At 48.0% G+C, this 12,669-nt stretch overlaps 1 protein-coding gene across 7 annotated transcripts in view; it reads right to left on the reverse strand.

Annotated features, from left to right (window-relative positions):
- Positions 1 to 8,195, reverse strand: part of PXYLP1 (2-phosphoxylose phosphatase 1) — a 67,973-nt gene extending 59,778 nt beyond the window's left edge. For 2 of the 7 annotated variants that reach the window (XM_006907188.3, XM_025043562.1), the window contains exon 1: positions 6,989 to 8,191. Coding sequence is in view for 1 of the 7 variants with exons in the window: in XM_025043564.1 (XP_024899332.1) it covers positions 6,989 to 7,040 (52 nt within the window). In the remaining 6 variants the exon portion in view is untranslated. Of the gene's footprint in view, positions 1 to 5,833; positions 6,110 to 6,427; positions 6,571 to 6,988 lie in introns of those variants that run through there. The other 5 variants (XM_025043564.1, XM_006907187.3, XM_015585843.2 and 2 more) reach the window with 5 other exon arrangements.
- Positions 8,196 to 12,669: the final 4,474 nt, after the last annotated feature.

The following is a 12,669-nucleotide window of genomic DNA, read 5'->3' on the forward strand; positions in this document are numbered from 1 at the left end:
TTGCCATTTCTTTATTTTCCAAGTGTGGGGCAAATATTAAAAAAAAAAAAGACAAAGCCTCACTGACTTCAAATTCCAGAAGTTTAAAAATGAATGAAAATAAGCAGGCTCCTCATTGGGAGAACGGATTATCAGGTTTCCAGTCTGACTGCTGACTTATGAGTATGAAGTACTCCAGTGCAGAGCAGAGGGTGTGCCAATCATTCACAAGGAAGAGAAGTGCTCAGGTTTCTGAGGCAGCTATCACAGGAGGGCTCTCTTGTCCTCGGCCCATCACTGGAGGCCCTGCATCAGCTCAGTGATGGCAGGGGCTAGTTGGGCAGGCTACCGTGAGGGAGTTTCTTATAGGACACACAGAGCAAATGAGGGTGAGGTCTGAGGAGGAAGGCCCTTCCTTTCTAGGACTGGTAATTAAATTCAAGCCTATCAACACAGTTTCCGAGAGACCTTCAAATCAAGGAGGTTCTGGCTTTGGCAGATACAGGAAATATGGTAGTCTGGGCTTTTGCCTCGGGTCCCCTACCCACCCTCAGGAGCAGCTATGCCATTTCTCACTCAGAGAACTGGGTCTCTGATGGTCTCGTGGGCTTCTGGGGCTGAAGAGCCAGTCCAAAACAGTGGCTGGAGCAGTAAACTGTCGACCAGGACCAAGAACAGTGCTGGCAGAGCAGTGAGTAAATATTGAGTTTATGGTCTCTTATCACACTTCCCACTAACACCCTTAGGCCAAGAGAGATGGTTAAAACATTAACAACCAGCACGTGACAGACAGAGCCCAATCAAATGAGTATCTGTTTTAAACAGCTGGCTAGGCCACACCATACCAGTGTGTACCAGCTAAAGATCGTCATTCCCCTTTAACAGGCCATGCCCTAGCCTCTCAGGGCCATGACAGGTGGCCAAGAGCCAGGTGAGTACCTGAGAAATGTCTGCACTACCGTTCATGTCCTTTGCTATAAACTTGAGTATAATGTCCTCTGTTCCATGAAGACAGAGACTGTGTGCGTCTTATCTATTCTCCTATATTCATCATCTCAGTGCAGTTGGTTGGCACCAAAAATGTATCTTTAAGGAATGAATAAATAGCTAACATTTTTAAAACAGGTACCATGTGCAAGGCACTACTCTAAGTCCCTGTCCTGTATGATCTCATTTCAGCTTCACAACAATATCACGAGTAGGTATAATTATTATCATCTCAATTTTACAAATGAGAAAACCGAGGCACAGAGAGGTTAAGTAACTTGCCCAAGGACACAAAACTAGTAATGGTAGACCCAGGATTCAAAGCCAGTCTGCTTTAGAGTCTACACTCGTAACCACTGCACTGTGCTGAATACACAACCAAACTCGGTACTCTAGTATGAGGTACTCATCAACAGAGAACCTCTGACATCCACAAACATTGCTCAGTATACACTATTTCTGTTTGTTGGGCTTTTAATGAAAATCAAGGCCTAAGCAGAAGACCACCTATCATTTTCAAATAATTATGTAACCACCATTTGGTTATCAGGCAACTGTGGAAGGAATATCTACGTTTACATAGTATTTTCTGCTCAAGATATCTGAATTGTAGAGGAAGCCTTTTAAACCCTCTGTGGTCCTCTTTCCCCATCTCTAAGAAGATCCCAGAATTGCCGAAAGGGCTGAACAAGATTAAGGATATAGTTGCCTATTTATCTGACAAGGTACTGTATAAACATAACGTATGCTGATAACAATTAGTATATTTCAGCATAAAGAGTCAAAATTTCTATAATCATCAATCTATACTGGTCAATTCTATACCTTCCTATACTTCTATGGAAGTTTCTATTTATTTATCTCTCCATGTTTTAGCAACAATGTTTAAAGCTTAATAATTTATTTCTGTAAGACTGTGTCCCTCCATTATGATTTCTGAGCTTCCAGACATTCCTACTATAACTTCAGTAACTTTTCTTTACACCTTAATCCAACTGCTTTGTTCACTTCAGAAGCATAAAGTTAACAAGGCAGTAAAGGTTTTATTCCAACTTCAGATTCTCCTATATTAGCTGATAACAAAATCGGCAAGCAAGAACTTCATTTTATTTTATAATTAAAAAGCTCAAAATGATACTGCTGTAGCTCTGAAGGCCTGAAGTTGGGGTTGGATCCAAGAATGACGTAGGTCTAGGAAAGTCAGCTGTGGTTTTTTTTGGCTGGAAAGACACGTGTCTACATATGATTGAGGGGGAGGACAAATAGTATTCACACTATTTGTAAATTTGGTATTTCTAACCACACACAAGAGTGGAGAGGAGAGGAGTATCAAAACTAGGTGCAGTAATTCTCAACTGAGTCTGTTTTTTAAAGCTCTGGTTTCTATACTATTGATTATAGCTCTCTCTAAGGAAGTCAGTTATACACAGAGGCACGGAGAGTGGTAAGCACATGATACAGGGATGCCTAGTATTACAGAAACATGAAATGCATAAGCTGCGAAAATGTGCAAACAAACAGGATTTTCAAGTTCCTACAGTTGCTACCATAAGATTTTTGAGTTACACAAACTCCCCTCTACCCCAGAGTAGCAGCACAGAGGTAGCTGCACCAATGTGTTTAGTACAGATGGATGGGGCCGGGGCAGGAGAGGAAGGGAGAGAGGGAGAGACAGAGGGATGCATGGATGGCCCAGCCAAGAGGATATAGGTTAAGGTGGCCTCCTGTCTGCAAGAACTACCCCATAAGGCTCCTCCAAGTTCTTTACTCAGTGCCTTTTTAATCATTAACTTCCTTCAAGCTCTGGAAGGAAGCTGACTGGCCTGTTCCTTTCCAAAAGGCAGTGGCTTCCCCAAGCAAAGCCAAGCATTCAGAGCAGCCTCCTGGTTCTGGGGGTAGATTCTAGCAGGCCAGAGTCTGTGGCTCAGTTAGGTCACCCTGGCCTTCCTGCCTTTTGGACTCTGAGCAGACCCTGCAATTCGTTCCTGGTTCACAGGTGCCTCTTCATGGTTGCCTTGCAGAATCTCCAGTTTGAGGGGTTTCTGCAGGCCCTAATCCATCTGCAAGGCTGTCCAGGAAGTTCAAGAAGGGGCCCTGGGAGGCAGCTTCTGTAAAATGCCCACCACCCTCCTAGACAGCAGTTGGTACCTTTTCTTCACCAAGTGCAGGTGCACAGACCCTCCTAGCTGCTTCTCCCTTTGCCAGTCTCCTGGACTCTCCTGTCAGCGTCTCAAGTGACAGGTAGTTCCCCCAGACCAAGATTGCTCAAGACACCATTTCCAAAGCTCAACCCTCATTCAAAAACTTAAAATGGCTCAGTGCTCTCCCACCTTGCTAAACTCAGCTCTGAGCTGGCCTTCAAAGCCTTCTAGAAACCAGAACGGTGAGGCCAGCGAACCTTATTTCAGTTCCTGAAGGGCCATTTTTTCTCAGTGCCCCTACACCAGAATGTGGACACGGGTCCGAATCCAACAACCAAGAGTCTTGTGCCAGGATTAAAGTTTTTCTCTCTGAATTTTTAGGACCTTGGATATTCTCCCATCTTTGCCACCCACCTCCAGACAGCAGTCAGTCTCAGTCCCTCCCTTCCTTTCGTCCTTCCTCACACCCTTTCTCTCTCACTCACAAGCAGCAGGCATTAATTAAACCTCTTCTAGAAAATAGATTTCACTAGCTGCAGGAATTCTGAGTAAGAGCCAGACCTGGAGACTGAGAAGTCTGGGTAAGAAAGATAAGCCCATAACAGCTGTGAACCCGTGGGCAGTGCGGTTCCCATATCCAAGTGACATTCTGAATTCCAGCTGTCCCAAATTCTTGAAAAACAAAAAAGGGGGCACAAATGCTCCCACCCCCCTCAGCCTTTGGCTGTATTCTCCAGGGCTGACCTTTGACAGAGGCAGAAGAACAGGACTTTGCTCCATCTGCCAGTGGATCACAGCTACCTCCAACAGAAACACCATCCAAAAACACCTGCCTCTCTTCCCTCAACAGAGCTGCAAAATATACTGCCAGAAGCGCGCAAGAGTAGCTCCCAGCTCTGCATGGGAAGCAGTTCTTTGGGGCGGGCAGTGCCCACTGGAGCAAAGATAATGCAATCTGAAGTAGCCAGTGGGCTCTGCCAGTGGTACTTGGTCTCTCTGAATGCTTCCTCCATCATGGGCAGGGATGAGGGATGCTGAAGGGAGCTGTGGCCATGGCTCAGGGCCCTGTTAAGCTGTGGAGGATTCACCCCCCAGCAAACAGCCTTAGCTCCCAGAGTGCCCATCAGCCTCTCACTCCAATTCTGGGATTAGAACAACTGATCTCCTTCCTGGAAATTCTAGAATCTCCACTGAGGTTAGAGACCCAGCTGTCAGAGCCTGACCCATAAAGTGAGCTCTCTGCCCCAAATACACACAGAAATGAACTTGTCTCTAGTGAGAGTACAGGAATATTTTTAAATTTGATGAATTTAAGGATAACATTTTGAAAATGGTGCAGCACAATGGAAAAACATGGATTGTGGACTCTGTCAGACTGGGTTCAAGCGGGAGATCCATTTTTTTAACTAGACAAACACTGAGTACCTACCACTTAGAGGGTGCCAGGCTGGGTGCTGGGGCCACAGAGATAGTTCCACCCCTCCCCCACCAGTGGGGTATCTGACAGTCAACAACTCATCACAAAGCAAAGTGGTGAGAGCTGAGGAAATGCCCACAGGAATTTGTGGGCCCTCTGAGTGAGCCTTCTGAGCCCCAGTGTAACCTGGGGCTAATTACTTATTAATTCACTATTCAAAGGTGAATAAATATTAGCCTAATTACTATTCAAGCCAATAAAAAAAAAAAGTTACTGATAACTGCAGTTTTACAAATACTTAAGAGTGCTATGCTCCAGAGGCCAGGTGGTTTACCCTGTCCTTGGTACCCAAAAGTAGCCTCCCACATATCAGTGAGGGTGAGCTTGCCAAGAGCTAATCCCTAAAAGAGACAGAGCGCCTACGTGTCCTTTCTCTGCAATAGGCAATTAATTTAACCCACAACTTAAAGAAAGCCAGAAAGGAGAGGGCAGATTCACGCACTGGTTTTCAGGCTGTAACCATGCATCTCCACCTCTCCAGGGAACAGGAGGTTTGTCAGACCATCTGCGTTAAACTCTCTTCTCACAGATGTCCAAACTGGGCACCGACACCCCTGAGGAGAAGTTGTTGCCAAGCCCCATCTGCAGTCACGTCACATTTGTAAGACTGGGCTGGGCACTGTCTGCTCCACACTCGGATTCATCCGAGGGCCTTCTGCAAAGAGCAACAAATGTCCCCAAGTTAAAAAGCCCTCTCGAGGTCCCTTTGGCCATTCACCTCACTTTCCCCCCTTCGCACCGATCTGATTCCACATCTCTCGCGATTTTACTTTTTGAATGCTTACAAAGCTTCCTTGCCTTTCCACGAAGAATCCAGCCACCCAGGCGGTAAAAGCCTCGCTCCCCCAAGGAGCCCCTTTGCCACAAGCTGACCGCCTAGCCGCAGTGGGAAAATATGGCTCCACATCCGCCTGCACCGCTAATCCTTTAACCATCCACAGGTACAACTTGAAAGACCACTGCTGCCACAAAGAAAGCAACCTGTTCTAAGCAGATGCAATGTCGTATGTGTAACAAAGCCGGCTTCTTTAAAAGATCGCGACATGCGCAAGTTCACAAGCAAAAGCAACACCGTGGGGTCGGGACCACGCAATAGCCTAACCTGAGCTTCCAGGCACTTCAGCCCGCGCACGAAGCTGCCCCGGCGTTGGGCCCCGCGACTCCCGCAGGCGCTGGGCGCAGGTAGCTGCGGGGAGGAGCGAGCACCACCCCCAGAAAGGCCGCGAAAAAGTTGCAGCCACCTTCTTACCTGGAGACGAGAGGGTTAGGAACTGCCCGGGATGGGGGATCCCAGGAGCTCGAGTTGGGGCTGAAATCTCGTTGCAGGAGTGCGGGGGCCGAGCGGGAGCGGGTTGGAGGGGCGGGGACGACGTGGAGGCAGGAGAGGCGCGGGGCTGGAGGCGGGGAAGCAGGAGGCAGTGGGGGTGGGCTAGTCGCCTGCCAAGAGGTAGGGAGAGGGCTTGGGGAGAGGCCGGCGAAATCACAGGCAAGATTAGAGGGCGCTGGGGCTTGGACAGCGGGCGGGGGCTGGGACAAGAGACTCGCGGGGGTGGGGGTGGCTTGGCTTGGAGAGACGGAGGGAGTCGAGGGGCTGGGGTTTGGGGAGGACGCGGAGATGAAGGAGGGAGCTTAGTCGCGCGGTTCCGACCCCTGTTCGGAAGTCGACCCCAGCCTCCCCACCACTCTCCCACAGGAGACACTGCCCGGTTGTTCGGGCCTCGGCGCGGCCAGAGGACCCCCACGGTCTCCCAACCCCTGGCCCCGGGACTGCTGCCCCTCTGTGGTCTCCGCGCCGCTCATCCCCAACGACTACCAGCCTGGGCCTGGCCCGCGCCGCTCTCACCGCCCATGGTCCCGGCCCGGCTCCGGCTCAGCTGCTGCGCGCGGGATTCGGCGTTGGCCGCCTGCTCCGCCCGGAGCGAGGGAGGCGAGGACCGCGCGCACGGACCGCGGGACGGCGCAACAGCCCACAGCGCCCTCTGCTGACCTCGCCGCACTCCGGGCTCGACCCGCCCTGCGCCGGGCGCCCTCGAGCTCCGCCCCAGAGGCGGTCCCGCCGGGGAGAAGGGCGCCCAAGGGGTTGCAGGGAGACGCTGGGTCTTGGAGGCCAAACGTCGCCCCCAGAGAAGGTCCAATCTTCAGAGCACCCGGCTGGCGAACGCTACCGTCAAGGGCACCCTGAGGGCACCGGGACCGCGGCCACATGGACGTAGGGCCGCTGCAAGCCTCACAACGCCCTGACTTGGGATTAGGGACTGAGCGGACGCACGCCTTGGCGGGAGTACACAGACCCAGCCCGGGCCCGGGGCCCTAGTATGGGCGCCTTTCGGCCGTGTGACTGGCCCGGAACAACCCTGATCTCCATGACGGGCAAGCGTGTTTGGGGTTCGCGACCAACTAGTACCTGCTGCCGTGTGGACCCAAAGTGTCAGGATTCTCGCCACCGTGCCCCTCATCCTCCTTCACCCTACTCCACGCTTCTCTTCCGGCGCCGACCACATCCGGCTGGGTATGTCAACTGGAAACCTTGCTGTCGCTGCGTTTTGGGATGGTCTGCGGAATGGCCCTGGGGAGTTCGCAGTCTGCGAATCCTCTCTCCCCGCCCCCTCCAGGCCCCGCGGTTTCCTCGGAGTGAGTTACTGAAGAGCCACGGAGCACTTGACAGATTCCTGTAACTCTGTTAGGCATCTGAGAGTTGAAGTTAATTTAAGACCGAATTTGTGAGTCATTTTTTTCAGATGTTAGGTTCCACTTGGTGGCGGTGATTCCTACATGATTTCTCTGAGGGAGATGATCTGACCTACTGCTGTTGTCAGAGGTCTTTGGTATCAGTTCGAGGAGCACAGTGACTCCTATGTGCCCTTGCACAACTGGCCTTGTGCAAAATAGACACTCATCAGTATTTATTATTTGCCTTTGAGGCACACTTTCTGGAGGACCTAATCACTTAGCCTCTAATTTCACTCCTGTATCGATGGCTCCCAAATCCATACACTACATCCAGATATTTTACCCATATTTCTACCTACTCTTTGGTTTTCTGCGTAGAACTTTCCATCTCAAATTAGCACGTCTTGAACCAAATTCTACCTCTTCTCAGGTCCCAACCCCATCTACCCTGTGGTCTCACCATTCCTGCAGCCACCTAGGATGCCTTCCTCACCTGAAGGCTCAATGTCCAGTCAGTGTTTGCTTCCAAACCCTGACAACCTGCCCTTCTTACCTCATTCCCATGAGTCCACACTGACCTTAGCTCCTTCCTGCCCTGACTACTGACACAACCCCTCCCAGTCAATGAACCATGTATCTCCCAACACAAAATCTTTTCATCGTCCCCTTTAGCATCCCTCCCAGACATTTCCATCTGGCTCACAGTCCACCCCAGCTCACCCAACACTTCTTCCCTCTTCGGGGTCCTCCTGATTGTCCTCTCTCACTAATTCCAGTGGGATCTACCCCTTGGGCTGGTGTACCGCCTCCCTCTTCCCAACATGGGTTACTCAGGGCATCTGCTGTAAATGACAAAGAACCCAATTCACACTTGCTTAAATAAAACAAGAATTGATTGATTGATGTAAATGAAAACCCCAGGGCAGATGTGCTTCAGGCCTGGATTTAGTTCCAGGGACTAAAGACTTCAGGGACTCTCCATCTCTCAGCTTTGCTTCCTTTGGTGTGAGCTACACTCTCAGGTCCCATGTGAGACCCCAGCAGATCCAGGCTCATAGTAACAAGTCCAGCAGAAAAACAGTTCCTTTGCCAACTATTCTCACAAGCTGTGGGCCTGACTTACATTGGCAGGACTGGGTTACCTGTCCATCCTGTTCTCCCAGCCACTGTCACCCCATGGTAAGTTGTTCCCTTTCTCTCAGCTACCTTCTCATTCCCCACAGGGAACTTCTGGCTGCTCCAGGATCCCTTCTCTGTCACTGGGGGACTAAAGGTGACTCAGGGGCACCATCTGGAACCATTTCTCCACAAAATAATGCCACACCACCACTTCACTTTGCTGCAGCCCTCCTGTTGGCACAGGTCATGCTAGGGCAGAGTTTCAAACAGGAAGTAGGGCACAGGCCGTCTCTGCTTTCAGCTTCCGCAACCTGCGTGGGGTTTCTGACTTTGTACCACACCTGTCTCTAGCTCAAGAACTGGCACAGAGGTGACCTCAGGCCCCTCAGGGAACCAGGCATCATCCTCTCTAAGACTCATTCTCTCCAATCCCTTTCCTCGCATTCCCTATTCCGTGAGGGCTGCTTCTTTGCCTCCTCCTCTCTCCCCTGTGGACTTTGGGTACTGAGTAGTACCCACTCTGCCCTGTCCCTCAGGGCAATAACACCTCATGACTTAGCCATAAAGGAAGAAGGGGCTACAAGAAAAGAAAAGGTTCCTACAGGGAAAATATACATGGGAAGCATCTCAAGACCATTCCCCCATGAAACCTCTTTCTTTTGTGGTTGTTGAGGAGATAGGATGTTGGCCTGAAGCAGCCAGTGGCCATCTGGCCAGAACCTGGGGAAGCTGTGCCAGATTAGCTGACTCACAAAAAGCAGAGTCAAGAGATAGGCAGCTTTCTGTCATGCTTGAAACCAGGACCTGGATTTTTCAATTACATGTGTAATAAATGTCCCGCTTTCCCCAAGCAAATTAGAATTGGTTTTTCTGTCACTTGCCAGCAAGAGAGTCCTAAGTACTCCAAGCCCATAGCACAGTGTCTGGCACCTTGGTTCCTGCGAAACTAACTATTATCATTATTCATCCGATAGAGGAGCGAGCATGCCCATCAATGACGGTAAAGCAGAGTAGACAGGGAAACGTGCAGTGCCTTTGGTTCATAACTGTGGTCTCCCTTGCTATTCCCAGCCTGCTCCTTTGTCCTTTCCACATACACATCTGGGCCCGCAGGGAAACTCTCAAAATTCATTGAAAGCTGAACCCACCCATCTTATAAAAACAGCCCTGGGCTCACCCAAATTGTGCATATTCTGCTAGGCAGCATTTGCTGCCATTTGACACGAGCAATCCTCGCCTAGACAGAGAGCAGCGCAGCTAGGGAGCAGGAGCCCATCTTCAATTCAGTTTCAATGCACTGAGCAAATATTTGCACAGCCTCCTTTGATTTGTGCTGTAGACTTAGAGAAACAATGGGCTTCTGTCTTCACTATTAAAGGAACTTTACTATGGGGAAAGACACAATCTAGGACACAGACTGAGGTAACAATACCAGGAGTCGTCTGGGGGAGGGACTGTAAGCACCAAAGTTGGTTCTGCCTGCAGTCCTGCCTTAAAACAGAATTGCACATGTGCGCAGAACATTTCTTTTGGGTCCACCACAGTATCTAGGTTACAAATATTATTTTTAAATTCTATTTAACATGGATTTTCTTTCTCTAATTATAAAAGGAGTGCCTATATATTTTTTGTGGACACTTGGAAAAATACAAAGTACGTAAAATAAAGATGAAATAAAAATTACTCCTAATAAATTTGTGTCAATAAATATAGTAGAGAATATCAAACTAAGATGTAAAGAGAGAAGATTGTCCCGTGCATGCTCCCACACCATTGCTGCCAACCCCAGGGCCTCAGGGAGAAAAATATCTTGCAAAAGGTTAAAGGTCATTTCTTAGGTTCTTGCAAAAATGCTGGACTCTCCCTAACACATGTATATTTTAAAAAACTGTAATCTGAGCCTCTCAGCTCCAGGGTGGTCTGTTCTCTGTTATTTATGTATGCATGATTCATTTTCCCAGCTACCAGCTGCAACCCTTTCTCTCCACCCCCAGCGGGCTTATTATACTAGTCCCTTCCCCTCCTGAGAGCAACTAAGGAGGGCAAACTCATTTTACCATCTATTTTGGGTGAAATTTAATTAGAAAGGCAAATCCAAAAGAACAGAATACAAAATAACTTCATTAAATAAAATAGGACATGGCTCCCGAACCTGACCTTGAGCCAAAAAAAAAAAAAAAAATCACATCACAAAGAACTGAAGTAATTTGCTGAATCATAGGTCTAAATATTCGTTTTTGTCCTCTAAACTCTAAGCCCAACCGAAAGATGTTTCTAAGGAAAAAAGAAATAAACAAGCACTAGATGAACTCACAGAAATCTCATTGAAAAATCATCAAAGGAAAACAAAGATTCGGGCTTTTTCATCTACACCAGTGCTTGGCACATGCTTTGTAACAATCAGATGAATGCATGAATGAAGCAAGAGTCCATTCCTCTCATTTTACGATTAGAAGCCAATCAGAAAGGAGACAGGAGGAGAATGGGAGCTGGGGAGCTCTCTGCAGTTTCAAGGCCCCTTGGGAAACAAAACCTGGAGTTCCATGGTCATGAGAGAGGCGGGGCCCATTTAACATCCCAGACTTCCAGTGAGCACCCAAAGCAGAAACGATGGAAGCTTGAAAACAGTCTTAAAACGCTACAAGACAATAATTGATCATGCAGAATTCTATGGCCAGAGAAAACAAGGAACGGAGGGTAATCTACTTGTTCTGAATCAATCACAGCGACATAATGTGAGAGCCAGGACGAGCATGTAGGCTTCCCGAACACTGCAGGGACCTTTTCACTGAACTGCAGTCCTTTCTTTACCCCAAATGTATATTTTAAAACACTGAATGAAAAGATAATCTCAGTATTATCCAGAGAAGAGGTGACCAAATTTATCTTATAGACAGTTTGAATTTTTTTTGGAAATTGCCTTCCGAAGCCAGCTGGGGTCACTCGTTCTCCCACTGTGTTTGAATTACTTATATTTTGGAAGCTGGCTGAGCTGACTCAGGTTCTGAGATCCTTTGTAGCCTAGGGCTCTCTACTGAGCAACAGACCAGAACATCCAATTGCTTACTCAGTGATTCCACCTGAACCTCCACAAACTCCATCCTGTTAAAACCGAATACTTTAAAATATTGGATGATGGGAGGAAATCTAACTTTGGGTGGTGAATGCACAATGCAATATCTACATGACTTACTGTTGAAGGGTACACTGGAAACTTATTTGATGTCATTAATCAATGTCACACCAATAATTTTAATTAAAAAAATATAAAAGCATCCTAATGATTTATAAAAAAAGAAGAATTGATTACTTTATTTGACGTTCAGACCTGGTGTTTCTTATCTCAGGGAACACCACGTCTGCCAGCTTTCCTGGTCTGCAAACTAGAGATATGGGAGATGTCCCTCTCTCCCTCATCCCCCAGAGCTTGTCTCCCAAGTCTTGTCAATCGCATCTCCTTTAAGTATTCCTCCAATTTGCCCACTTCAGTTCTTTCCATCACCGCTATAGTCCAAACTACTGATCTGCTCTTCATCGCTAGCCTATAGAGTAGTTCTCATTTTCTAGAATTTTATATAAATGACATCACATCATATGTATGCTTTTTTGGTTGACCTTTTCCTCTTACTTAGCATAATTATTTTAAGATTCATCCATGCTGATGTATGTATCCATAATTTGTTCTTCTTGCTGAATATTATTCCATTGTAAAAATATACCATAGAATAAAATTATATGTGTATAAAATTAAGGCCCAGGGCAGATTTTCCCACTCCTTGTCTCAGGCCTCTCCTTGGTGCCACACCCCCACCCCAAAGATCAAGAACCCTCTCGAAGATCAGAACTGTCCAGCATGCACATCATGACGTCGTGATTCTTCACCCGGGTCTTTTGTGCAGGTCCCAGAGCAGTTTCTGCAACATCTGGAGGTCAGCCTCACATGGCTCCTGCTGCCTCCAGTGGCAGAGACTTGTCACTGCAATGGGCCTGTCTGCTCCTCGGATGACTCTCTGAATCCCCCAGAGTGCCTTGCACATGACTGGCGATCAATAAATGTCCGCTGATCAAGTTGCTGTTAATGAATAGTGATGGCTTCATCAGTGAATACTGATGGATTTGGGATTCCTGCTCATTCTGGACAACAAACCAGGGCTTTTGCCAAGGAGGCAGAAAAGAATTCCCAATAAGCTGGATATACTCCAGTCTGCTACATGGACAAATCTGTAATGGATTCAGGCGGAGAGTGTGGGGATCTCTCTGCTGTCATGGTGACTCAAAAAAAAAAAAAAAAAGATT

The sequence above is a fragment of the Pteropus alecto genome, unplaced genomic scaffold (assembly GCF_000325575.1).
Source record: "Pteropus alecto unplaced genomic scaffold, ASM32557v1 scaffold92, whole genome shotgun sequence".
Classification (NCBI taxonomy): Eukaryota; Metazoa; Chordata; class Mammalia; order Chiroptera; family Pteropodidae; genus Pteropus; species Pteropus alecto.